The sequence below is a fragment of the Ambystoma mexicanum genome, chromosome 5p, assembly GCF_040938575.1.
Source record: "Ambystoma mexicanum isolate Mex_15411 chromosome 5p, UKY_AmexF1_1, whole genome shotgun sequence".
Taxonomy (NCBI): domain Eukaryota; kingdom Metazoa; phylum Chordata; class Amphibia; order Caudata; family Ambystomatidae; genus Ambystoma; species Ambystoma mexicanum.
In genome coordinates this window covers 306,643,252-306,670,198 of record NC_090930.1, presented here as the reverse complement: position 1 = coordinate 306,670,198, position 26,947 = coordinate 306,643,252, and the positions used below count along the sequence as shown (strand labels likewise).

Below are 26,947 nucleotides of genomic sequence, written 5' to 3'. Positions count from 1 at the left end.
GATCATTGACACTAATACAATTCCGGACTCATGGCGAACCGCGATCATTATTCCAATCTACAAAAAAGGCGATCCTAATGATCCGGCAAATTTTCGTCCTATTGCTATAATGGATGCCTCTGCGAAAGTTTTTTCTATACTTTTGGCAAAAAATCTTCACATTTTTATTGATGATAATGACATCTTTTCTAAAAACCAAACCGGCTTCAGAAGAAATATTGGAACGTCTCTTAATGCCACTATATTAGCACATTTATTTGCTAAATCCAAAATACCAGACACAGGGTCACTATATCTCGCATCATTAGATTTAACAAACGCGTTTGACTGTGTCATACGCGAATTACTTTGGACCAAATTACTTATTATGGGTTTCCCGAGAAATTTGATTCAGCTTATTGCAATGTTGCACACCAACACCTCCTTTCAAATTAGAATAAATAGGACAGGCCTTTTGACCCCCTCCATCTCGACTGAAATGGGTGTTAAACAGGGGTGCAATTTGGCTGCAACCCTATTCAATTTATATTTAACTGATATGGACAATCTTTGGATTGGAAAGGATATGTTTCCTCCCAGATTAGATGAACTAAAAATAAATTGTCTAATTTTTGCTGACGATATTGTCATTCTTGACAAAACACCCTCTGGTCTGCAGTTAAAGTTAGATCATTTTCAGATATATGCTGAGAAACATAATCTTATGGCGAATATAAACAAATCACATGTTATCATTTTCCATAATGGGAAAAAAAAGAAAAAAGTTTATTTTTGGACGCTGAATGGAGGTAGATTGGAAACGGTCAACTCAATAAAGTATCTAGGATACTCATTAGCAAATAATTACTCCTTTAAATCATGGCAAGAGCTCTTATCATCTAAAGCACGCTGGCTGCAATCGATGATGAGAATCATTTACAGAAAATATTGCATGTTTTCAATTTTACCTTTAAAGGAATTCTATTTACTAAAAGTCAAACCTATCTTGTTGTATGGCTTGGACATCTGCCTAACGAATGTTGATTAGATTCTAAATAAAATCCAAGGAATTCTTTGGAAAAAAACCTTAAGCCTATCATTGGCCCTACCAAATTCAATTATCAGGCAGGAATTAGGCATATCATCGCTAGCGATGAAATGGAAATCCCGTAAACTCTCCTGCTATACAAAAATGCTTTGTCCTCCCAAAAACACACTATATCAAGACCTAAATAAGAAACTAATGAATGGAGCTGTTCCCTCAATGGAATTGTTCAAGAGTGAAATGAACCTATTATTAAAGCAGATTAATGTTACAACAGAAGACCTTATATTAGGCCTGGCAAGAAACAAACGTAAATTACATGAGTGGGATTGGATGTTAACTTTGGACCAAAATACTGAGTACACTCTTTATAATGAGTATGCCTCTAGACCGCGAAAGTGGGGTACATGTCCTCATTATCTCAAGATATGTCCATGTAATAAGATAAGAAATGTCTACTTAAGATTTAGACTAAATCAGTTTGTAACTCTTGAACGCATGCAGAAATGGGATAACGTAAGGCATCGATATCCGGCCTTAAATTGTCGATTTTGTGAAAATATAATGCAGAGAGAAACAATTAAGCACCTTGTGGTTTACTGTCCACATTTTGAGCAACTCAGACTTATTTTATTGGATGATTATGCACCCGGACCCACTGTTATAGAAAGGGCTTCATTTTGGGAACGATGTATGCAGGGTGATAGTATGCAGATGATTCTTGCCTTAACTAGATTGTTATATAAAATCAATGACCAATTGGAAAGTAAAAACTTAAATATAACATAAAATTAATATTGACACGAAGAACGAATTTACTTTTGTAAATGATGTACATATAGCATATACTTATAGTGGTTCTATGAATTTTGTAGGTGCATACAGATACTGGTTTTTAAAAAGTGAGATTTTTGCAGGTGTACTTGTGAAAAGTACTTATATGCATAAATGAACAGATGTAAATTAGCAAACTGTTTAATGAAAAAACTGAATATGATTAGTAATTTGTATAGCAAACTCAAATGATAGCTGTGTTTTATTTGTTTTATGTTAAAGTAATTTTTTGTAAACAAACGCTATGATAATACTGTTTGTAAAAAGTTTATTATAAAATATAAACTGTAAACAACTTTTTAAATAAAAATAAATAAATAGGTTTGTACAATAGCTTGAACATGCTTTTCGATTGTGAGGGTGCTGCCCATGAGTGATCAAATGTTTTTGACCGTTGCCATTGGCCCTGGGAAAGACCCTAAGATTAGTGGAGAGTTTGAGGTTAAGATGCCGCAAATCATTTGTTCTGTGATTGTCTACTGGTTATTTTTGTGACAAGAAACTCTTTACGTCTGCAAGTCGGCCTAAGTCATGGCTAACAGAGCCCCTCACCCCCCTGAAGTAGATGGAGGTTGTCACAGATGCAGCAACGTAGAGCCCCTAGTGAGAGAAAATGACCAGAACTGGCTGTGAATGCTCTTAATTATGTAGCCATGTCAGAGTATGATTTCGGAGTATGTTATTGGAAGGTGCTTGGAGAGGATAACCATATGTCTGCTCATGGCCACTAATATTTGTACTCGCAGCTCCCTATGTTGATATGGTAATTCGTTTCTAGACACAAGTCTGTGAAAATAAATAGTTAAAGAACAGAATTCAGAAACGGTAATTCCATTAAAAGCAACTAAGAAATGGGCACATTCTAAATCTAATGTTAGCCGAGAGTTGCATAATAGTGTTGGTTGTACCATAGTAATGGATTGTACATTTGTGGATGTTTTAGCGGGTGGCAGGGAGGCATAGAATGTTGGTAATAACTGTCCACCAACGCAGTGCTGCAGATAAAATTTGGGAAGTGGGAGTATTTTACTCCCCATTTTTTTTTAAAAGTTGGGAGTAAAAAGATGTTTTAGGGAGTAGAAATGTAATTCCGATTCCCAATGAGAATATTATATAAGTGAGTAAAAATGTGGTTCAACTGAAAAACGGAAATATTATTTCTTTGCACCCAGTTATTCGTGCACATTAAAAGATGCATGTTTACTTCTTCCAATCAAGCAGTTAAAATAGAAGTTTCTTCCTGTGTTACTACGTGCACTATGCTTCCAAAATATCCATGGAGCTGTGAGGGTGAAAGAAGGGGTGCAAGATTCTACATGTCTTTTCCGTATTTTTTGTTTTGGATCATTTTTGCTCCCTTTCTATTTGTTTTTGGGAATATTTGCCCATTTTTAGTGAATAAAAGTGGCCAATACACCCGTTATCGCTAGGGCTGCACCCACGTACTTGTTTTTTGGCTGCATGATTTGGAATTCGCTTTACCCCAATAACCCTTTCTGACCTCTGCATGAAACGCTTTTTCAATGTTCTAATAGTGTTGGATGGGTTGCACCTGGTATATACTCCTAAATGTGCACATTCATTGTCAGTGGTCAGTAACATATCTGAGATCTTTTAGTTTACCTTTTTGGCATTAGACATGCCATGTAATTTGATATGCATATTTGCACATAAATACAGAAACTAATATGATCCAAATCAGTTTTCTTGTGCGAGTATCTTGGGGAAACACATATTTTTGACACATTTGATTTTGTCTTTCTAATGCATTTTACAGTTATACTTCCAAAGGATTTCTTTGAAAATTAAATATTGCAGTGTTCATGGATACTTAACATTTTACTTTTTTACTGTCCGTATGAGCCATCCTTAAATATTTCATGTTGCTTGCACTAGAGTTTCAGTGCATGTGTGTTTGCTCGATTCAGAAACAGTAGGAGTTATTGCATGCCTTTTTTAATCTGCATTTCTACTGCTGCATTGCTTGTTTTAAAAAGACAGTATATACTTGGTGTTTGTTTGTTTTTGTGCCTGCTGAAGAAGTTGCCTTCGTATATGATTGTACTCTCCATTTCATTTAGATCTATTTAGTTACGCAGCTGGTCAACGATGTGCAGACTGGTTCTTACACCGTTTGCATGTGACTGTAGGCCCCCCCCCCCCTTTTTGGAAACAAGGTTTTGATAAAGGTTCCATGTTAAAGTATTTACTCTCTCTTTAAACTGAATATGATTCTACCCTTTCACCTTTTTGTCTGCGTGTTTTTTCCTTTTTACCTCTGATTTTCCCATTGCTGCCTCATGCTATGCAGGAGACTCAGGATGGACGCAATGGTTATCAGTCAGGAGGAGACGCTGATCAGGTGGCAAGTCCTTTTTTGTTAATTAATTGCATAATAAGTTCTAAAAATGTATGTCTGACGGATGATGCAAAGTATACTGCCCTGTGTGGCTACGGTGGACTATCCGAAAAAAATAATGTAAAACAAAGTTTGCAGATCTAGTGTGTTTAAGAAATGATATTCGCCTAGTTGTAGTCATTCTATACTTATTTCTTTTAGAACGTTTCCATCACTAGCGCTTTGGAACCGTTCCACGAATTAGAGGAAAAACCTGCAACTCTGCTGCTTGAGATCATAAGCAGAATGTATCCCCTTAGTCTCAACGACCAATCAACGTAATTGTAATATTTATTGAACATTTGTGTGTAACTCTATTGCCAAGTATTGGGAAGGTATTAGCAATAAAAGAATGTCTTCCCTTTTTCGTCCCCGTCTCATGCAAAATGCGTGCCTCCTGTAAACAGTTTATAAAGAGGAGGCGGGAGTGTGGGGACCTAGGGAGGAGAGCGCACGGAAACCACATGAGGATTGATGGCTCAACCCTGGACTCTCCAGGCCTTGTGGTACAGGGTTTGAAATTGAGAATCGATGAGCAGCAGCTAAAACCAGCTCCTGGGTGTTGGGCATTACCCTCTAGGAAGGAGCTATCTCGGGGGAGCCAGGAGCTACCAGAGATTCCATTTCACTTTCTGTCCATTTTGTATGAACCATTGTGTTTACATGTATATTAGATGTGTCCTAATTATTCTTTATTAACATTCAAAGTTAATGTCACATTTACATGTTTGCAATGCACCAGTTGGCCCTGGAAGCCAAAAGTAGATCCTGGTAGCTGTTGGTTTAAAGCTAACCAGGCTCTACTATGCTAGAAGCAGCACCTAATAGCTCTCAGCTTCCCAATTTTTCGAACCCTGAGTTGCTATGTGGAGCTGAACTTGCTGATGCCTTACCCTGGGCTAATGATTGGAACTCAAAGTGGCCAAAGCCCTAAAATGTCTCTCTGTAACCTCCAAATGTTCCCTGGTGAGGGGTTTAGCCTTTTGTCCCCATTTATTATTAAACTCTGTCTCTTCGTGGGGGGGGATGAAGAATTTGTCAGTAAATAGTTTGCTGTTACATTTATCGTGTTAATTTGAGTTGTCATGTGATTGAAGATTAAAGCTTATAAAAAAATGTCTGCTCGACTAAAACTATGAGTTAAAAAAAGGTTAATAGATTTTCCTTGTTTTTGTGGCTAGTCTGCTACCATTGGCAATAAAATACCAACAGAGAATGTTTAGGGGAATGCTGACCTCTTTGGCCAGACCAGATATCTCGTAATTCGATTGAGTAAGACTACTGGCCAAGTGAGTTATTACTATTAGTTTATACACAGACATGTGAGGTTGTAGGCTGCATGTAAGATGGAGACACTTCTGTCTTTCACAACAGTGGCAAAGAAATGTCTAATGGACAGCTTGGTGACTTTCCTGTTGAGTTTTCTTGGTGTCTCAAAGTTTTTTATTAATCGCTTAGTCCGGTCAATGTGAAGCCTCTTAGCACTGCTCACACACATATATATTCTGCACAATTAAAATGCTTCCTTATCCCTTGATGTTTTTTTAAATTAAAAAAAAATAACTTTATTTCTGAGGCTTGTGAAATCTGCTTAGATCACATGCTGTGCATAGGCCGACATCTAGTGGAAGCTGCGGAGTATTACAGTTTGTTTTTCGAAACTTGAAAATGGGCGTCGACACAGGGCGTGCCAGTAATACTATCTCTAGTGAGACGTCCACTGTACCCATGATCCCTCACGCGTGTAGGACCCTCAGATTGTTTTTTTCCGCCATTGTTTTTTTCCGCCAATGCTTCCAACCATACTGGTTGGAAGCATTGCGCAGAGTTCCCTGGCTTTCAGCCATTTTGCAAAAAATCAATATTAATTTCCCCGTTCTTTCACTCCCACATCGAGACCTCGAAGTTCGACGCCGGTCCGAAGAACAAACAACCGTCGAAGCTGCACGACGGACTTTGGGCCTTGAAAGGCCTCTGGCCTCGGCCCGGGCCTTGAAAGGCCTCTGGCCTCGGCCCCCGCAAGTAGGGGGAGTGGTGGGTGGAAACATACTCTACACTCTTATTATTATTTCCTACGCACACCAGCCCGCTGCCATAGGTGCGTATGGAGGGCACTCCATTTAAATTTTGCCCCAAGTGCAAGTGCAAGTATCCTTGGGTTGACAAACACGCCACCTGTAACCTCTGCTTGCCTAGGGATCACCCTGAGGGGAACTGCAGAGTGTGTAGCCTGTTCAAGGCGAAAACATTAAAGGACCGCTCGACCAAACGTTGGGCCCACCACGCCAGGCAACTCAAGGCCATGGAAGCGGAGGGTGCCTTCAGTGATGGCAGCGACGCCGTACTTTCGGACGGCGAGGGCACAGAGGTGTCAAAAGACGCCCAAGCGCAAGTCCCCGACCTCGGAAGATTGTCCGGCAGGGCAGTTATGGGGAACGCACCCGGTGACACAAGCGCTACCCACACCACTACTACACATAAACACTCTTAAGCCCAACCGAGACTCGACATGTGTGTCGAGTTCTCGGAAAGAAGCACAAAGAGCAGTCCACGGAATCGGTGTCCTCTGGGCGTTCCATGTCGAGATTGCTGCATGACACAAGGCAACCAGCCACAGTTGCCAAGAGTGCCTCGCTTCCCCAAGTTACAGAGATACGTTCGTCAGAAGACTAATCCGACTTCCACCCCCAGGCCGCACACCAGGAGTCTGCTCCAGCAGCCCGCTCGGCATCTGCCTCCGTGTCCCGACGTGCACACTTGAAATACAGAGTACCCCGAATCTCGATGCCAGGTGCTGAAAAGCTCAGGGAAACACTCTTCTTCTCAAGGGGAGGGGGGGAAAACAGCAGAAAATGTCCCCTCAACCTATTTCTGCACCAAAGACACATAGGGAAAAACCGAAGTCTTCAGATAAACAAAAATCCAAGATCCCTGTTCCTGCCCCTAAATCCAAGACCATTATAGAAGTAAAGACTTTTCAGGAAGTCGTCATTCCCAGCTCCAAAGAATGGGGCAGTGAAGAAATAGACAGGGTTATGAGGAGAATGTCTTCCCTGGCTGATTTCTACTCTTAAAAACCCAGAACATTTCCTCACTATACCCCAGATAACGCTACTCCTTCAGGATCCAGAGACCCTCAGCCCCCTAGTAAGAAACCTTGGTTTGGGACTCCAACTCAGGACCTGGTTTCAGGCCCTTTCTACATACAACCCTACCAACAGTATGGTGAAGATCCTCAACAGTATGATGAGGATACAGATTTAGTAATGTTGGACGACCAAACGGGGATGGATTATTATGGCGATGACGAGGGCCACGATGGGGAGGAGGAAGACGTCGCAGAGGTCTACAGGATAGACTCGCCTGTTTGCAAAGAACCTCAGGTTACAGACTCTCCAGTAGATAACCAGCCCCTCCTAAATGAGGTCTTGTCTAGAGCGGCAGAGCACTTCCGCATAGACACTCAGGGGGCGCAGGAAGAGAGGGACTTTGCAGAAGAACTAGTAGGAGAAAAAAGACTCTTTGCTCAAGCCATCCCAATTCTCAAGTGCATCCAATGAAGAATTGATCCTTCCCTCCTCACTCCTAATCTCACCAGGGCCGTAAACCCCAGAATCGAGAAATTGTTCAGGGCCGCCCAGTCAGACCCACTTTACATAAGGGGTCAACTGAAGCCCGACTCCTTGGTAATTACAAACACCAGAAAGAGAGCGGGGACTCCTCTCATCATCTGAGGCCCCCCCTCCAGACAAGGAGACAAGAGAATTTACGGGTTGGGAAGGAAGGTAGCCTCCACTTCCGCTTACCAAGCAAGGATTACCAACACCACAACTCTGCTGGCAAGTTACAATTGCCATCAGTGGGAGCAGGTAGCTGCCCTCATTGACTCCACACCGGAACCACTAAAGGGTCAGTTGGCCCAGGTCGCGTCGGAGGGAAGAGCTGTGTCCGGTTGCATCCTTAAAACAGCCTTTGACGCCGCAGACAACGCTGGCCAGCTCATAGCAGAGAGCACTGTCATTAAGAGGCATGGCAGTTAAGACAGTCAGGGTTTAAACCTGAAACACAGGCATCCCTAATTGACATGCCGGTGGAACCATACTTCTGTTTGGCAAAGCGGTAGAGGACGCATTAAAGACTGCCAAAGACAAGTATGATATTCTGAAGTCCCTGGGCCAATTGACAAATAAGCCCCCTAATCAAAGAGGGAATAGTAATTTTTGTCGCCCACGTGGCCAAAATTCCCAAAGGGGCTCCAATTATATACAGGGACAGGTTACATCATGGGGTAACAACCAGCAGACTACCCAGAGGTACGGCAGAGGAAACGAAAGGAGCCATGGTAGAGGTAGAGGTAGAGGCAGCCCCAGTAGAGGCGGTACACCTCCCGCAAAGCAGTGACGTTCCGCTCAGGGTCCCTTCTCACGCATCCCCAGTAGGGGGGTGCATTTCCAACTTCACCCAAGCATGGGAAGTGATCACATCACATCAGACAGATGGGTGCTGTCCACAGTGTCTGCAGGATACCGCATCGAACTGCTCGAGCGTCCCCGAAACCACCCTCCACGACAAAAAATACATTCCCTGGACCACCAAAAGATCCTCCTCGAGGAGATCGTCAATCTTCTAGCAAAGGATGCGATAGAACTCGTCCCGGGCAACCAGGTAAACAAGGGTATTTATTCAACTTACTTTCTTGTGCCAAAAAAAGATTTGACAATGCGCCCAGTATTAGACTTACGCCCTGCAAACAAGTATGTCAAGCCCCAAAGATTTTGCATGACTACTCTCCAAGAGGTAATCCCCCTCCTAAAAAAGGGGGGGGGAGTACATGGCAACATTGGACATGAAATATGCCTATTTTCATATTTCCATGTTCCCAGCGCACAGAAGATTCTTGCGCTTCAAGGTGGACAGTCGGCACTACCAGTTCAAGGTGCTGCCCTTCGGTATATCCTCGGCTCCAAGGGTATTCACTATGGCACTGGCGGTGGCGGAGGCACACCTACACAGGGAGGCAATCCCAGTGTAGCCTTACCTGGACGACTGGCTCATCACGGGGGAGACCCCAGTAATTTGCAGATCAAACATTCAAAGAACGATGAACCTCCTCTTCCAATTGGGTTTCTCTATCAACTAGAAAAAATCAAGCCTGGTGCCAAGCACCGCCAAACAGTTCCTAGGAGCTGTCCTAAACACACAAGAGGGGTTGGCCTTTCCATCAGAGGAAAGAATTCGGAATCTACTACTGCAAATTCCTCTATCAGCCCTGCTTGCCAGATGAGGGTGCGCAAAGCGATGCGTTTGCTAGGCATGATGCCGTCATGTATTTACCTGGTCCCCCATGCACGCCTGCGCATGCGACCCATGCAGGAATGGTTGGCGAAACAGTGGTCTCAGGCAAGTGGTCAGTGGGACGATCTAGTGGTAGTTTCGCCAACACTTGTACAAAGTCTTCATTGGTGGACAAGAGAGAACCTGTCAAAGGGGAAACCCTTTTACGATCTGGAGATACAAGCTGTAGTAACTACAGACACGTCCCTGTCAGGGTGTGGGGAGCACACCTCCACCACCACACAGCGCAGGGTCTCTGGTCTCACTCAGTGGCCAAGAGTCATATAAATCTGCTAGAGCTTCTAGCAGTCTTCGGAGCGCTTCCAGCATTCGAACCCCACCTGTTGAACCTGTCAGTACAGATCCTAACAGACAGTACAACAGCAATGTTTTACATAAAAAAACATGGAGGGACTCGTTCGCCAAAACTGTCCAGGCTTGCCCAGAAAATTTGGACATGGGCACTCAGACGGAACATTTACCTGTCATCTCAACATGTTCCAGGGGATCTCAATTCACTAGCAGACGCATTAAGCAGAGATCCCCTCCCAGAAGAACACAAATGGTGTCTACACAGAGAAGTCGTAGAAGACATCTTCTCACAGTGGGGTTTCCCCACTACAGGCCTATTTGCCACAAGCGAAAACAGGCAATGCCCAGGATTCGCATCCAGTTTTCCTTAGCCAGATTCCAAGGGGAACGCCCTGTGGATGAACTGGTCAGGGATGTTTGCCTACGCGTTTCCACCAACCCCTCTCATGAAGAAGGTAGTCAACAAGATGCACAGGGAATCGATGACGCTCATCCTAGTTGCTCCCATGTGGGCGAAGAAACCGCTTTACCTAGACTAGCGGTGTCTGAACCCATTAGACTCCCGTGCTGGTACAACTTACTGTCCCAGCACCAAGGTCAAACCGTGCATCCTCAAACCACCTCAATGAACTTGGCAGCATGGCTCCTGAAGTCATAGAGTTTGGACACCTCAACTTAACACAAAGATGTATGGACATCCTAAGAATCTAGGAACCCTAACACGAGGCACTGTTACTTTGACAAATGGAAAAGATTTGTTATCTGGTGTCATAATAAGCAAATCAACCCGGTTGATTGCACTCCTTCCAATATTGTCACATACATGCTCCACCTGCTGGATGCAGGGTGTGTATTTAACTCACTCAAGGTACACCTGGCGGCTCTGTCAGCCTACACCACCTCCCATAACAAGGTTTGGTGGTGGAAAGTACCAGTGGTTAAAGCCTTCATAGAAGGGGTAAAGAGACTCCACCCTCCAATTCCAAACCCACCACCAGGATGGGACCTTAATGTGGTGTTTGCTAAGACCATGGGCCCACCCTTTGAACCCATGCATAAAGCCAGTCTCAAACACCTGACCTTTAAGACTGCCTTCTTAGTAGCTATTACATCCATAAGAAGGGTCGGTGAAATTCAGGCTCTGTCAGTGCAGGATCCTCTCTTTACGGTTCATAAGGATAAACAGGTGAGAACATAGGATGTGTTCGTAGAACCAAAGTTCATTTCCAAATTCCACGTTAACCAGTCCATTGAGCTTCCGGCCTTCTTCCAAGAACCCAGAAGCTCTGCTGAGGTGAAACTACACACTCTAGATGTGCGAAGAGCGGTCCTCTACTACGTAGACCAGATCAGGCCGCTAAGAAAAACAGACCAACTGTTTGTCTCCGTAGCTACAGGCAGAGAAGGAGATCGCGTCTCTAAAGGTGCCATCTCGAAGTGGATAGTCAATTGTATCCAGCTATGTTACTCCATTTCTAAAAGAACTCTGCCTTTTACCCCAAGAGCCCACTCTACTAGAGGCACTAGGGCCACTCTGGCTTTCATTGTAAATGTACCCCTTGACACCATTTGCAAAGCAGCTACATGGTGCTCTATTCACACTTTTACTCAGCACTACTGCATTGAAACTCATTCCAAGACAGATACTCAAGTGGTACAAGCGGTTCTAAGACATTTATTTGCTCATGACCCTTCTCACATCCCACCTCCTTCTAACACTGCTCGCTAATCTATGCACAGCATGTGATCTAAGCAGATTTCACAAGCCTCAGAAGGGATACATTACTCATCGTAATCGTATTTCTGATGCTTGTATCTGCTTAGATTCATATGCGCCCGCCCTTCCTCCCTTCTGAGAGAAGGCGCATGGATGCTTGTAGTCTTATCTTTCTATCTATCTGCTTGAATAATCTGTATTCGCGCTACTCCATGTCAGAAAAAATACAATCTGAGGGTCCTACACGCGTGAGGGATCATGGGTACAGTGGACGTCACACTAGGGATAGTATTACGGGCACACCCTGTGTCGATGCCCATTTTCGAGTTTCGAAAAACAAACTGTAATACTCCGCAGCTTCCACTAGATGTCGGCCTGTGCACAGCATGTGAATCTAAGCAGATACAAGCATCAGAAATACGACTACGGTGAGTAATGTATCCCTTATTTTGTGATTGACATTAAAACAGAAGTGCGAGATGGCAGCATTGACAATAGTGGGTACATTACATCTTGGCCATTGATTCTGACCCTACAGTGGTTATAGCATGGTATATTGTGAATAGAGATTTGCATTGCTATGTATCCACAGGTATGACGAGGGGGGGAAGGGGGATCACTAGTCAATTGGTGGGCATTGGGCATCTTGTATATTCATCTGAGTTGATGACAAGTAATTGCGCTGGAGGGGGGGCATATGTCCTTAGGTTTGCAGTTCATGGGTTGCAATGAGGAACCACACTCCTCCATATCGTATACCCATATGGCAGCATGCAGCCACTGTGCCACCGTTGGGAAGGTGGGACGTAGCCAATGCAGCAGTATACATCGAATTGCTAATAACATACAGAGGCTTGCTAGTTTGTGGTAACTGCGTTGCAGTCGTTTGAATTGGTGAAACAGACAGTTCAATGGGATGGGTTCTATAGTGCAATCAAGCATCTATGACATAGCATCGCAGACCCCACGCCAGTATTCCCCCCAGTCTCGGGCAACTCCAGAGCATGTGAAGGTATCCCGCCTCGTCAGCGTGACCTCTGGTGCAAGGTGTAGAGTAGGTATGTGAGAAGAGATGCAGTCTGGCTGGGGTGTAGTGGAATATGTGTAGCACTTTGTATTAGTTTGAATCTGGAGCTAAGGGATACTGCATGAGTCTGCAGACACATGGATTCCCAGATGTCATTAGTGATGTCCATTGCCAAGTCTCTGGCCCAGGCCCCCTGGAGTTTACACAAGGGTTTGTTGCCGTGACTTACAGCAGGTCATATAGCCTGGCTACCCAGCCCCGTGTTGAAGTCCCACTCATGATGGTTTCTAATAATGGCTTGTTGGGCGGCTGAACTGGGAGTACAGCCCAAGTTTATTAACTGCTCGACAGAGTCCAACATATCGCAGCCAGGGCAGTGTTTGTGTACGTGGGGGGTCCGTTAGGTCCTGGAACGCAATAAAGGATTCTATGTTCTATATATAAACCATGGTCATGTGACCGTCCGACTTATTTGAGGAAGAGAGGAGAAGGAGTTCCACAGTGGCAGATTCCTATAGTATGGATGAGGGTTGTCTACCATTTTTCATATCTTGCCCCAGGCTAGTGCTGTCGTAAAAACTGGGCCATTGACTTCAGGGTCCTTCCATTGCGGTGGTAGACCCAGCAAACAAATGTCACGGGTGCCAGCAGCATACCGTTCAATTTTCAGGTGTCAGTCTCTTGATTCCACGTCAAACCAGTAAAGTGCATAGTGTGCCTGTGCAGCAATCCAGTATTTTTCTAAGTCCGGGGCGGCCAGACCGCCTTGTGCATAAGATCTCATCAAGGTGTTCCATTTAAGCAGGGTCGTGCCTGTATGCCACATGAAGTTGTTAATCACCGTGTTTAGTGTCAAAGAATATTGCGCCCATCTGCAACGGTATATTTAGAAAATAGTATAGTAGTTTTGGAAGGATAATCATTTTGAGGAGTGACAGTCGGCCAGATATTGTGAGCAGGAGTTTCGCCCCAAGCTAGTAATTTGGTTGTCAGTTGGGGCAGATATGCGCCACAGTTACTGGCATAGAGGGGTGTCTTTTGTCGTGTTACAATTACCCCAAAGTATTTAATTTCCAGTGGGGACCAGGCGAAGGCCATAAGGTCAGGTAGGGTGGTGGTCGCCTCAGTAAGTGGAAATAACTCTGCTTTAGCGCAGTTTACATGCAGCTCAGACAGGGTGCCGAATGAGTGAACCTCCTGCATAATAGGTGCTAGGTGTCCCTCTACGACGCGTAAAAATAGGGCATCGTCTGTATATAGTGAAATAATTTCTGGTACCCCTGTCAGTCAGAATCCCCTTTTGTGCGTGCCTGCAGTGGATTGCGTCAGCGAGCGGTTCAATCACTATAGTGAATAGTAGGGGTGATAGCTACACATGTCAATGGGCGCCGAGAGGGAGCTGTTTACTTTGACCCTGGCAGTGGGCATTGTGTATAACCGTTTCACCCATGATATGAACCCAGGCCCAAAGTTGCATTTTTCTAGCACCACCCACATAAATTTCCAGGATACTGAGTCGAAGGCCTTTTGTACATCCAGAGCAGCGGCTATCGCTTGAGTCTCTGGGTCGATCTGTGACAGCACATTGAAAAGGTGCCTCAAGTTGAGTGCTGTAGAGTGGTTAGGGACAAAGCCAGCTTGATCTAGGTGAATGTTTCCCCTTGCAGGGAGCCAGCCGCAAAGCCAGTACTTTAGCAAATATTTTTACATCAGAGTTTATAAGTGAGAGAGGGCGGTAGGAGCCACATTGCTCTGGAGGCATGCTGGGTTTAAGTAGGAGAGTGAATACTGCTTTGCGTAACATGGAGGGTGCTGGGGGGGGGTATCCGTGAGATATTGGCTTACTCCCATACAGCGATTAGTTTGGCAATGAAGTAGGGCCGGAAGTGTTTGAAAAATTAAATTGTAAATCCGTCCGGGCCAGGGGCCTTGCCGGATGGGAGAGCTTCGATGACTTGTGATGTCTTTGGGAGTGATGGGGTGATCGACATTATCCCTGACTTCATCAGACAGTATCGATAACGTGAGGTTATCTAGGAAAGTCTGTCTGAGGGGGTCGCAACGTCTGAATTGGTGTACAGTGTGGAGTAGGAGTGAAACACTCGGCTCACTTCTGTTGTGGTGTGAACTGTCTGGCCCGACATGTCTTTCACCAGTGGGATATGGTGATTGCATTTTGCTTGTTGCACCATTCTAGCTAGTAGTTTGCCGTGATGCTCACCTTCACCATACTTTCTCGGTTGGCCTGGGCTGTCTAGGAATTTCAGCTCGCTGTCAGCATTTGTCCAGTTCGGTTTTAATGTCACCCAGGGCCGAACTGTCCGGTGCAGACGCATATGCCTGCTCTAAGTAGCGCAGTCTAATTCCGCTAGTGTGGTTGTCCCTACGTATCACTAGTGTGGATGTCCCTATGTATTTTTTTGAGTATCCCCGATTCAGTTACTAGTGCAATGCCGCGTATATATGCCTTTAAGGCTTCCCAAAGGGTTGCATGACTATCGACTGAACCAGTGTTTATTTCGAAGAAGTACTCAACTCGTTTACCCATTTTGGTCATGAAGACGGATCTAGTAATGATTGCGGCTTGAACCTCGACTGTCTTCTCACTTCAGGTGGCTCTCCTAGCGACAGTTTGTGTTACTGGTGAGTGGTCTGAGAATGTTCGGGGCAGGATGTCTGCCTCTTTAAGATGGTTCACTTGTGTGTCAGATATCCACCATGCATCTATTCTGGAGTGAGAGTTGTGTACTGTAGAATAGGAGTATTTACGTAGTGCAGGGTGGAGTACTCTCCAGCCGTTCACTATCCCACCTCTCGTAGACCCCCTCTTTAATAGCAGGGAAGCTCTGGTCAATTGCCATGCCCAAGATCCTGATCTGGCAAGGTCTATATCCATTATGGTATTGAAATCTTCTCTCCAAACTAAAGGGTAGAGCGATAGTAGCCCTATCAGTTCTGTGTAGAATTCGGGGTTGTCTACATTGGGCCTATACACGTTTAACAAAACTATTTCCTGGCCCATAAGTATGCCATGTAGTAGCCCACAGTGTCTCATTGGGTCAATGTGTGCCTTCACATCAGTTTATTGTATGGATAATGGTCATGGCAGCCCCCTGCATTGGGATGAATAAGGTTTAGTGACATTGTGCACCCCAGTTGTTAGCAAATCTCCCATTACACTTGGCCAGTGCTGGTGTTTCTTGCAAAAACAGGATATGTATTGTATGGAGTTCAATGTATAGTTGGAGTCTACGCATATTTGTTGGATTTCCCAGCCCACGCATGTTCCAACTCATGAAGTTCACTGGCTCAACTCCCATTGGGTCAGATTGCGATATAGTCACTGATTTTCACTGTAGTAGGTATTAAACATTCTAGCGGATACGCTGCCCGATACCATCGTTTGCTATCAACAAATACACAAATGTCAAGCACATTTTTTGAAACTTTCCTGTAACTACCACCCCCTCCCCCACACCTCTCCCAATCAGAGGAATTAATAATCCGCACTGAACATCCCAACAACATTTGCAACTTTGCATGTGGGGGGGGGTGCAGGCCGATTACATCCCGCATCAGCGCAAAACATTATATGCAGTGTATAGTCACCGAGTGGTTAAGTATCGAGGACATCACTGAGCAGCCAAGTGCCACCCCGTGGGGTGTCGCTGCTGCCATTGGTATCCCAATTAGGATCGGTGAACAAAAATTGGGGAAGCAATAGAGTGCTGGTTAAGATCATCCTGGGAAGTGCTCATCCTTAAACCTCATGGCTTCTTCAGGCACGGTGAAGAAGTAAACCTTGTTGCAATGTTCTATTCTTAGTTTAGCCACGTAAAGCATGGCATATTTCACATTCTGGTCACAAAGCCTCTTCTTAGTGGCCATGAAGGTTTTACGTTCCTGTTGCATTGATACTGAAAAGTGGGTATAGGTGTATTTTATTGGAGCCCAGTAACCGTTCTTCTCTAGCTCTTGCAATGCGCAATAGTGCGTGTCTGTCACAGTAATTTAGTACACAAGCTATAATCGGGCGAGGTGGGGGATCCAGGTTTAGGTGCAAGTGTGCGGTGAGCCCTTTCTATAGTAAAGTATGGTGATAATTTCTGTGTCAAGTAGTGACAACAGGGTACGCTCCACATATTCTTCCATAAGACCTGCAACATTATCTTCTGGTATACCTATTGTTCGCAAATTGTTCAGCCGAGATCTAGAATCTAGGTCATCGTTCTTTCTGCCAATGGATAGTGCCTGCTTCGAGAGCCAGGTGACGTCCGCTCTCAGGGCCTGGACCTTGTCCTCAGTTGTGCCCACCCTGGTCTCTACTTCTGTAATGTGAGCATCACATGTATCCATGCAGGATTCTATTGAGCTGATGGTGCTGCTCAGATCACCCAGTTTAGTACGTAAAGTAGTGAACCCCTTGCGCATTTATTCCATCATGCAGTGTAGCTCGCTAGGTTTGTGCACACTAGTCGTACCACCCGATGCCCTCTTGGCGCCATCAGCTTCCTCCCCGGTCTTTGGTGCAGGTTTGGCGAACATGTTTATTGAGCTTTGCTTTTTACTGGCTCCTTTTGTCATTGTGCAGCTTATACACAGGGACCCATGGTGGGGGTTCTGTTGCAGTAAGATTGATACCCCTTGGGCAGCACGGGGGTTTATGGTGCACGTAGTTCTGGGGCAAAGATATGGGTTTTTGGACGTATCCACCAGTGCCCATCCGACAGACCCAAGGTGTGTGCAGGGGGAGAGGGTCATATTATTTCTTTGCTTTGTGCCTTTCTCTTGTCCACAGTGCACCGTGATATGCGTTAATGCAGAACTATTGATGCGTGGTCCACCATAAGGATGGGAAATGGCTTTTGTGCGAGTCTTTCTGTGCCTAGCTTAGTATAGAGTGTGCTGCACGCGACTTCAGTGTAACAGTGTTGAGTGAATCTCAACCACAAGGGTCGGTCCGTACACCCGCGTAGTGGATCTGGTGGAAATGGATCCTGTTGAACACTTGTTAGGAGTTTATCGATTGCCCACAGTACCCCGCTGCGTGGAGCAATGAATGTGCTGTAGTGGTGTTGTGCAATTTTCACCAAGGGGCAGGCACGGCACACCAAGAGGTTGCTGTAGTTCACTAGCTGTTAGGTGAATAAAGGGTCTAGTTGTGAATGGTGGCGTGACCGTCTCACCACGGCACCGCAGTACTGGGCACTGGATTGTGGAATATATGGCAGGGATGGATACTGTTAAGCTGCCATTTATAACATACCGTAGTATTAAACGGCTAGTGTGTGGCGGTTGTGCGGTGCATGTAGCTTCAAGGGGTGGGGAGAAGCATACCGTGAGGCCCATTCAGCTTACTGGTGGTTATTGGGTGTGATTGTGGTCTTGGAAAAAAGTTGATGGCAGGTCTATATTGCCGTGGAGTGCCGCAGCAGGGCGCTCAGCCACAGAGTCCTGCACCCAACCGCCCGTGGTGTGTGGCTGCAGGGCCCTGTTGCAGTGTGCAGATTGGGGGTTGGAGGTGCCAGTAGTGGGGCAGCAGTGACCGAAGAACAGCTCAGGGATCAGTCTGAGTGGCGTAAGTGTGGGACCTCGCCATGCATGGAGCGGGATTCCCGCATGATTCAGTCTAATCAGGTGAGGTGAGGTCTGGTAGTTGCGGATGGGACTTGGCTGCCGGAGCAGCAGTGCAGGGCTCACTCACCGTTGGTGTAGGTGATGGCTACACGCCCATGTGTGGCCTGGTGTGCTAATTGTTGCGGGAGGTTTAGGCAGGGTAGTCTGTCCAGGGGACGGTCCAGGGGTCACTCCCACATGAGGGTTGTCTGGTATTGGTGCCCTCCATCTCCGGCGCAGTCTCGGCCGTTGTGCTGTGTCCCACAATCCGGCAGTCAATGGGAGCGGGTGGGGTGCTCGGCCAGCTGCATCGCACCTCACACCTCGGGGAGTCCAGAGGCTGCCATAGTGTCACAGAGCGGTCGAGGGGGGACAAACTAGTCAGACTTGACCCTTGGGTAATACTCTGGATGGGCAGCACTTTTTTTAAATTTTATTTAAGTTTTATTGATTTTTAAACATAAGGATAGAACATACAGATGGATGCGTATTATGATCATAGGGTTACATCAAAATACAATACCGTTCCACAAAAATAACATTTTAATAACAAATAACTATCCCGTCCTATTGGAGAGTTGTTTTTTTGAACCCCTTCGTCTCCCCTCCCTCCCCATAATAATGCTCTTAGTTCTTCCAGTTCATTGGCGTGCGTTTTGCTTACATGTGACGGGCAACGTGACATTTATCACTGTTAGACTGTTTGGGTTTAGAGTTAGTGACTGAGTTTGTGATAGGCTTGGTTAGCTAGTAACGTGTCTGGTGATGTTCAGTTTGTGTTAGGACGAGGTGTTTTCTAAAGTCCTTGGTGCGTTTGATCGCTCCCATCTGAGCCTACGATGTAGTGATTGGCAAAGTCGTACCAGATTTCTTCGTGTCGTGCAGCCTTGCAATGGAGGGCTGCCGTAATTTTTTCCATTGTGTAGAAGTTTGTTGCGATCTTTAAGCAAACCTTTTTTTTTTTTTTTTTTTTTTGACTTTGGTTTTATTAGAATTTTTGTAAATATAACAAACGGCTCCATACATGTGTTCAAGAGCTGTACATATGACCGGCCCAACAAACCTCGCCCCCACCCCCCCTAACCGCTTAATCAAACCTGAACCGTAATGTTGGGAGACTTGGACTTTTCTTTTGTGTCCAGTGCTTGGTAATGAATGTGAACGTCGACGATCTTTCATGGCTGGGATTTGACCGCCTACCCCTGGGCCGTGGGCGCCCATTATGTCTTTGGTACCTCCCAGTCTTGTCCCACTGGGCTCCGCCTGGGCCTCCACCGGGCATCAGTGTACGTCCCATCCCCAGGACTGGCTTATTCCTTGAAAACTGGTATGGGGTGCAGCAGAGTCATTGCTCACCATTGCCATTAGCTTGTCCATTAAGAACATATTTTTTAACTTCTTTTGCTAGTCCTCCTTTGAGGGGGTTTCCGGGCTCTTCCATTTCTGCGCCAGTGCCACCCTTCCCGCCCTCAGCATTGTTTGCCACATTCTGGGGTACCTGCAAACATCCGAGGCCTCCGGGGGGAGACCCAACAACACCGTCAGAGGGTTCTGGGGGAGCAATTCCTCAGTGACCTCAGCCATCCAGCCCCTGACCTTTTCCCAGTACGCCTGCACTTTTGGGCAATGCCACCACATGTGGCCCCTCGAGCCAGTCTGACCACACCCCCTCGGACACATAGGGGACACTCCCGTAAACATTTTTGATAATTTCACAGGGTCTCTGTGCCACCCCTGCAAAATCTTGAAGTTGTGTTCCATGTCTGCTGTGAATAAGTTCCCGTGAAAAGCTATTCTGAATATCCGCAACCAGGCGTCCTCTGAGATCCTCACCTGCCAGGTCATTCCAGAATATGCGGAAACCCCGCCTTTCCACTAAATTTGCAGTGTTAAGGATTTTGTACATCCCGGAGACCACTCCCTTCCTAGAGGTTGCTGTGTCAAGTAATTTCTCAAAGGGGGTTAGCTGCCTCTTCAGGTTCTTGCCCCATGACTGGTTGAAAAGGATGCCCTTTAAGCGGAGATATTCGAATATGGAGAGGGACCCCTGCCCGATGGTATCCCTCAGATCCTCATATGGTAGGAATGCCCCCTCCCGGAATAACTGACCCGCCCATTCCAGACCCGAGTCAGACCAGGCCTGTGCCTTGCTGAACCCCCTGTTACCCAATCTGAGGGGGTGACCCCAGAGTGAGGACATCAGAGATGGCCACGACGTTAGGTGCGCTGTCTGGGGGCTCTCCTTCCAGATTGCCCAGAGAACTCCCAGGGTGGGATGGGTTTTGAGTCTATTCGGGATAAACCTGCGTGGGGCCCAGAGGAGGTCTCGAACTTTGAGAGGGTGAGCATCCATATCCTCCAAATAGGACCAATAGGTGCCCATCCTCTCCCTCATGTGCTCCAGGAGGACGTGCAATTGGGCGGCGCGGAAATAAAGTTGGAAGCCGGGCAAGCCAAACCCACCCTCTTCTCTCGGCAGGGTCAGGACTGCCTTTGCGGTCCTCGGGTTCCTGCCCTGCCAAAGAAACTCGCGGACCGCATTCTGTAGAGTCCTAAAAGTGTGGTTGGGGATGTTAGTTGGAAGAGATGCAGCAGACGCAGCAGCACGTTCATCTTCACTGCTTTCATGCGGCCATACCAGGACAAAATCATTGAGCCCCACCTCCTGAGGTCCGCGATAATTCCTGCCAAGACGGGGTCATAGTTGGTTGGGGATAGTTTGGATAGATCCCTAGTGAGGACGACGCCCAGGTAGCGGATAAAGACCTTTCCCACTGTTATCCCATGAAGTGTACCCATGGGGTCTAGGCCCGGGTCCCTTGTTCTCATGGGGAGTAGAACAGTTTTGGATGCGTTAATCTTCAGCCCCGAGAAGTGCCCGAATGTGTCCACTAGGGACAGAAAGGGGGGGACGGAGGAGCCGGGGTCCACCAGGTAAGTCAAGATGTCATCGGCGAACAGGGAAAGCTTAAATTCCACTTCACCCCTCTTAACCCCTTTGATATCCGGGTGTGCTCTAATTGCTATGGCCAGGGGTTCCATTGTAAGGACATATATCAAGGGGGACAGTGGGCATCCCTGTCTTGTGCCCCATGAAAGGGGGAAGGGATCCGCCAACCTGCCATTTACCTGTACCCTTGCTTTCGGAGCTCTATATAGTGCAGCCACCCATCCCCTGATGTGTGCGCCAAAACCCATTTTCTGGAGGAGGCGTTCCATATATCTCCATTCGACCCTATCAAACGCTTTTTCCGAGTCCAGGGAGAGGACACTCGCGTCAAGGTCCGACTCCTGTGCGTGGTGGATCAAATCTATGGTTTGACGGATGTTATCTGAGCCCTGCCTACCCCTTATAAACCCTACCTGGTCCCCGTGGATCAGTTTCGGTACTATCTTCTCCATCCGCCTCCCAATTACCTTGGCAAGAACCTTAACATCGATGTTTAGCAGGGATATCGGACGGTAGGAGGAGCACTCCGTGGGGTCCTTACCTTCCTTGGGCAGCACAACAATTAGGGCCTCCATCATGGAGTCCGGAAGGGGTCCCCCTCTCTAGTACTGCGTTGAAGACCTTCACTAAGTGTGGGGCTAGGGTTGAGCGAAATCTTTTATAAAAATAGACTGTGAAGCCATCCTCTTCCGGGGAAGTGCCCACCTTCATTCCGCTAATTGCATGTTCCACCTCGTCCTCGGTCCTCGGTCACCGGCCCCTCTAACCCCGCCGCCATCTCTCCGGTCAGGGCCAGTATTTGTGTTGAGTTCAGGAACCCTTCTATCTCCTCGTCCCGCCCATTGTATTCTGATGAGTAAAGTTTTTCATAATATCTGCGGAAGGCCTCTCCTATGTGGGTAGTATCGTGGCCCATGGTCCCCTCCTCGTTCCTCACTGCCTTTGCCATTCTATCTCTCTGTACCTCCCTCAGTTTCCAGGCCAGGATCCTATCTGCTTTATCCCCCTTTTCGTAGTATCTTTGCTTAACCAGTTGGAGACTTTGTTCAGTTTTGTACAGGAGAAGATCTTTTAACTGGAGCCTATAATCGGTCAGAGTGGTGAGCTGATCTTGATCCAAGGGACCTGCTGGAGGGCCCCCCGGCTGGAGTTGAGCTATTTTCTCCCTCAGGGATTTCTCCTGGGCATTCCTTACTCTTTTATTTTGGGCACCCATTTTGATAAGGAGGCCCCTTAGAGTTGCCTTGAAGGCGTCCCTTAGGGTGTGCAGACCTACCTCCCCATTGTCATTAAATTCGAAAATTCCATTATGGCCTCTAGCACCTCCTGAGCGCGGACCTCGTCCTTCATCAGGGAGTCGTTGCATTTCATCTACCCCTGCGGTCGCTTAACCAGCTCCTTGCAATGGTGGTTCGGACCAAATCGTGGTCTGACCAGGGGACAGGGTCGACCCTGTGGCCGGTAACGAATGGGTGCAGGGTCTCGTCCACTAAGATGTAATCTATTCTGGAAAAAGAAGAGTGGATGGTAGAATAACATGTGAAGGAGGGGGCTCCCGTCCTAGGGGTCGGGATCGTGTCCACCAGGCCCAGCTCTGAGTTAACCCTTTGGAAGATCCGGGCCATGATCTCATCCGTTGACCTGGATAACTGAGGGCCAACACGTTTCCTGTCCTGGGTTGGGTCCATGACCATGTTGAAATCTCACCCCACCACCAACCCACCCCGGACAAAGAGCTTGAGTTTCTCCCCCACCTCCTCCCAGAACTGGGCTTGGCCCTCATTTGGACCGTATATCACTGCCAGGGCGAGTGGGGCTCCCTGCAGGGTCCCTCGTACCAACAAGTACCGGCCTTCAGGGTCTTTCAGTATTTCGGCTTTTTCAAAGCCAACATTCCTCGCCAGGAGGATGGCCACCCCTCTCTTTTTGGCCTTGTAGGACGCATAAAAAACCTCCCCTATTTCTCCCCCCCGCATCTTGGGTTCTTTCCCTCGTGCCCAGTGAGTCTCTTGTAAGAAAAGGAGGTCAAGGCTGGCGTCCTGAATTCCCTACAGACCAGGGACCTCTTTGTGGGGGTGTTTAGGCCCCGTACATTGAGAGAGCCAACTCCCAGGGCCGGCAGACTTTCAGCCACTTTCTAGAATCGCTTCTCTCCTTGTCGACATTCCTTCACTATCCTTTTCTGCATGCTCCCGTGGTTGTAACTGGTGCTCCCCCCCCTCCTGCTTCCCCGCCCCCCTGGGTGGGCATGAAACTATTCCCCAACTGCCCCCCAATCCCTGTCCAAAACTGAACAACCCCAACATTCGTGTGTCCCCCCTCCCACCTCCCCTTAGTTCTGCCATCGTTGGCTATGGCCGTACCACCAGCCTGCCCGAACCACCACTAGCCTGCCCACCTCGGCCAGGCCATCTGTGTAAAGCTCATCGCCTTGAGACCCCACTTCCCCCTTGTCGCATTGTCCCCCCGTGGCCCCTTTATACTTGCTGTTCACCATTCCAGATCCTGACGGGTCGCCCCCGTCCTCAGTCCTCCCAGATTCACTGTGGTAGCTGTGGCTGAGCAGTCAGACTTCCCTCAAGAAGAGTTAGGCAGTATATAGAGGATACACAATAGGTACAGAGGCACAGTAGTACAAACAAACACTGACCAGAGCTAGGTGTAAAAGTATAAACTTATTTATTAAAGACAGACTCATAAATTACACTAGCACAGAGAAAAGGTAAGAAGGTCAAAACACAGTTACTATTACTCATATGTACATCCCTAATCATTTGTTGGACAGTTCTAAGTTAACACCACTTATTTCCAACCAGAGGTGAGCGCTTAACGTTAGATGGTACTCCAACAAGTTATTAAAAAAGGGAGGGAAAAGGTAGAAATAAAGAGAGCAGTAAGATAAAACACTTTTCACATAAGGTTAGCAAAGGCAGACAATGGTGGAACCAGGAAATTTAGTTCGGGCCGCTTTAGAGGGAGCCAGGCGAAAATATGCCCAAGATCACACACTGTCTCAAGTCTTTACAGGTGAGTAGAAAAGGTTTTACTACGTTTCCGAAAAGTTTAGTTGGGGTGTCCCAGGCCTACCCAGGGTCGAGAGCCGAGGACTAAATCTACCCCGTACAATCGGTGGCAAGGGAGGCCAGGCGGAACACAGTACCTTTAAAAGTGGAAAGGATCCTCCAGCGGTGGTAGTCGTTCATGGTAGTGGGTGCAAGTCGCGGCGTCGTCCAGAGGAAGAGGTGATCTCGACGTGGAGGAAAGCTGAAGGTCGTTGCACTACCAGGGATGAGGCCAGCCGTGGAGTTTTCCGCACAAAAGGATTTTACCCCTCTTTCGCGGTTGAGGTAAAAAGTGGTATCCTGATTGCCGGAGTGCTTGGCACAGGCCAGGCGGCCACGAGATGCTTCGGGACGGCGAAAAGAAGGCAGCAACTGGTTGTCCCCACCAGTTAAGGGAAGAAGACTCTCCGGCGGGAGTTCTCCTCTGTCGTCGGGAAAAGTGGTGAGACGGTTCCGCAGGGCTCCACCGGTGGTGTCGTCTTGGCAGGTCGGCTCAGCTTCTCCCTCTTCGGCTTCTTAGGTCCTGTGGCGACTTCTGAAGAACCAGTCCCAAAAACCCTGCTTTTATGCAGCAAACCCCCATTCATGCAGCCTAGCTGTCACTCAAACATGCTAAGTGGTGAGCGGGGTGGCTCACCACTTGGGCCAATCACACTAGAGTGCGACATGAGTTGGCAAGGCAACTCAGTCCAGGGTGCCTAAACCCCCTCCCACACCCCCTGTGGTACCCAGACAGAATGGCACCACTTTGGAGGGCTTCTGTGCAGAAGCCCGCCAAAAGTGGAACAAAGGCTCGACTCGGGTTCAGGGTTACTGAAGTGAACCTAGACGCCATTTTGGTGGCGAGTTCTGGCGAAAAATCCCAACCGGTGAATTTATTTTAATTAAATAACCCGGCGGTATCTTTAACATTGCACCAAAAAGTGGTGCATTAAAAACAATGGGAAATCCCATTGGGAAATATTCCGGTGGAATATTTCCGTGGTATCCACTGCCACCAGCCAGAACTCGGCGAGGGGGGACGGGACAGTACCCCCTCGACAACAGACCCAGGGGCAATCTAATTGTCCCTACCAGTACTTCCACAGTAAGATGGTTTGTACTGGTTAAGTTCCTAAGTTTAGACTAGTAAAGTTAATGGTAACTTTACTGACCCAGGGAGACAGTAGTCAGTCCCAGGGTGTGGAGTCTATGTTTGGGGGTCTCTATGACACCCCTGTGTTACTGCACTGAGGGTGCTGTGTAACACACATTCCAAAAACCAATGATGGCCTATGGGGAAAATTACCCCCTAGCCCATAAGCACATAACAAGTCACAGAAAACACTCTCAAATCATGTCCAGGAGTGAGGGTAAAAGAGTCTCACTCCTGGCAGGAGAAAAAATAAACCCCAAAAATCCAGCAAAGCTGCTGGGGGACTCACTAGGTTATGAAATTCAGCCTGAACAGAGAATTCTCCCTAACAGCATTGTCCCCCCGTGGCCCCTTTATACTTGCTGTTCATGGGGACACTGTGAGTGGTAGAACTTCCGAGACACCACTACACCATTCCAGATCCTGACGGGTCGCCCCCGTCCTCAGTCCTCTGAGTTGTTCCGCTCCCCATCTTTCGCTGGCAACGGTGTATTCAATTTCCTCAATTTCCTTGCGCTCGTTTTCCTTCTCCTGTCCCCCGATAGGCTGGGGCCACTTGGTCTGCCCGTCTCCGGACCTGATGGGCCCCTCCGGGGGTTCGAGTCCGCTATGTAGTCTTGGATGGCTCCTCTTATGTCGTCTTCCGTAATCGGAGTCGACCTCTGGCCCATATATTCAAAGGTCAGGGAGAAGGGGTAGCCCCATCTGGATCGCACCCCTTTCTCTTTAAGCAGTTGCGTTAGGGGGCGGCACACTCTACGTTTGGCCAACGTGTAGGCCGAGAGATCCTGGTAAATCGAGATCTGGGCATTATTGTAAGTGATCTCCCAGGCTTTTCTGGCCTCCGCCAGCACTTTTGTTTTCTCGGAGTAGTAGTGGAACTGGACCAGGATCGACCGGGGGCCCCCTGATCTGCCTCCTGCCCTGTGCACTCTGTCAAATGTGAGTTCCGTCGTCATCTCTTCTGCAAACAGGAGGGTGATGATGTCTCTCACTGTGCGGGTGATGTCTCTCTCCGTTTCACCGTCCGATTCCGGGACCCCAAAGATCCTGAGGGTGTTCCTCCGTTCCCTATTTTCAAAGTCGTCCATCTGCCTGGCCCGCTCCTCATCTCTCTTCTCCAGGGCTGCTAGCCGCATGTCTGTTTGTAGTTCGTGGGACACGGCCGAGGATTGGTTGGTCTCCACTTGTAGTAATCTGTCCTCGACCTTGTCCACCCTCTGGTCAATTTTTTAGAGTTTCTGACCAGTATCTGAACGCAGGTCCCTGATCTCCTGCAGGATCGAGGCAAAACCCTTTTCTATTGCTGCTGTGGAAGGCGCTGGGCCCTCTGGTTGGGCTATCTCGCTCCTAAGGGTCGTGCCTTTGCTGTTACTCGTGGCCTCTTGAAAGCGAAATTCCTGTAGTGTTTGCCGCCAGTTCATCTGGTCACCCTGCGTCCCCCTCCGTCGGCACCACCGCGGTCCGTAGGACCCTCCTGGGACAGCAGGTAGTCTTCGCACAAGGGGGGGGCAGCGAAGAAGAGGGGGGGACTGGGG

General features: G+C 47.4%; 1 protein-coding gene across 6 annotated transcripts in view; it reads left to right on the top strand.

Annotated features, from left to right (window-relative positions):
* Positions 1 to 26,947, top strand: part of MTMR1 (myotubularin related protein 1) — a 1,542,631-nt gene that overhangs the window by 347,181 nt on the left and 1,168,503 nt on the right. For 2 of the 6 annotated variants that reach the window (XM_069612748.1, XM_069612746.1), the window contains one exon: positions 4,170 to 4,220. The exons of 2 other annotated variants lie outside the window; for them this stretch is intronic. In XM_069612748.1, the coding sequence (XP_069468849.1) occupies positions 4,170 to 4,220 (51 nt within the window). Of the gene's footprint in view, positions 1 to 4,169; positions 4,224 to 26,947 lie in introns of all 6 variants that reach the window. 2 more of the 6 variants (XM_069612747.1, XM_069612745.1) reach the window with 1 other exon arrangement.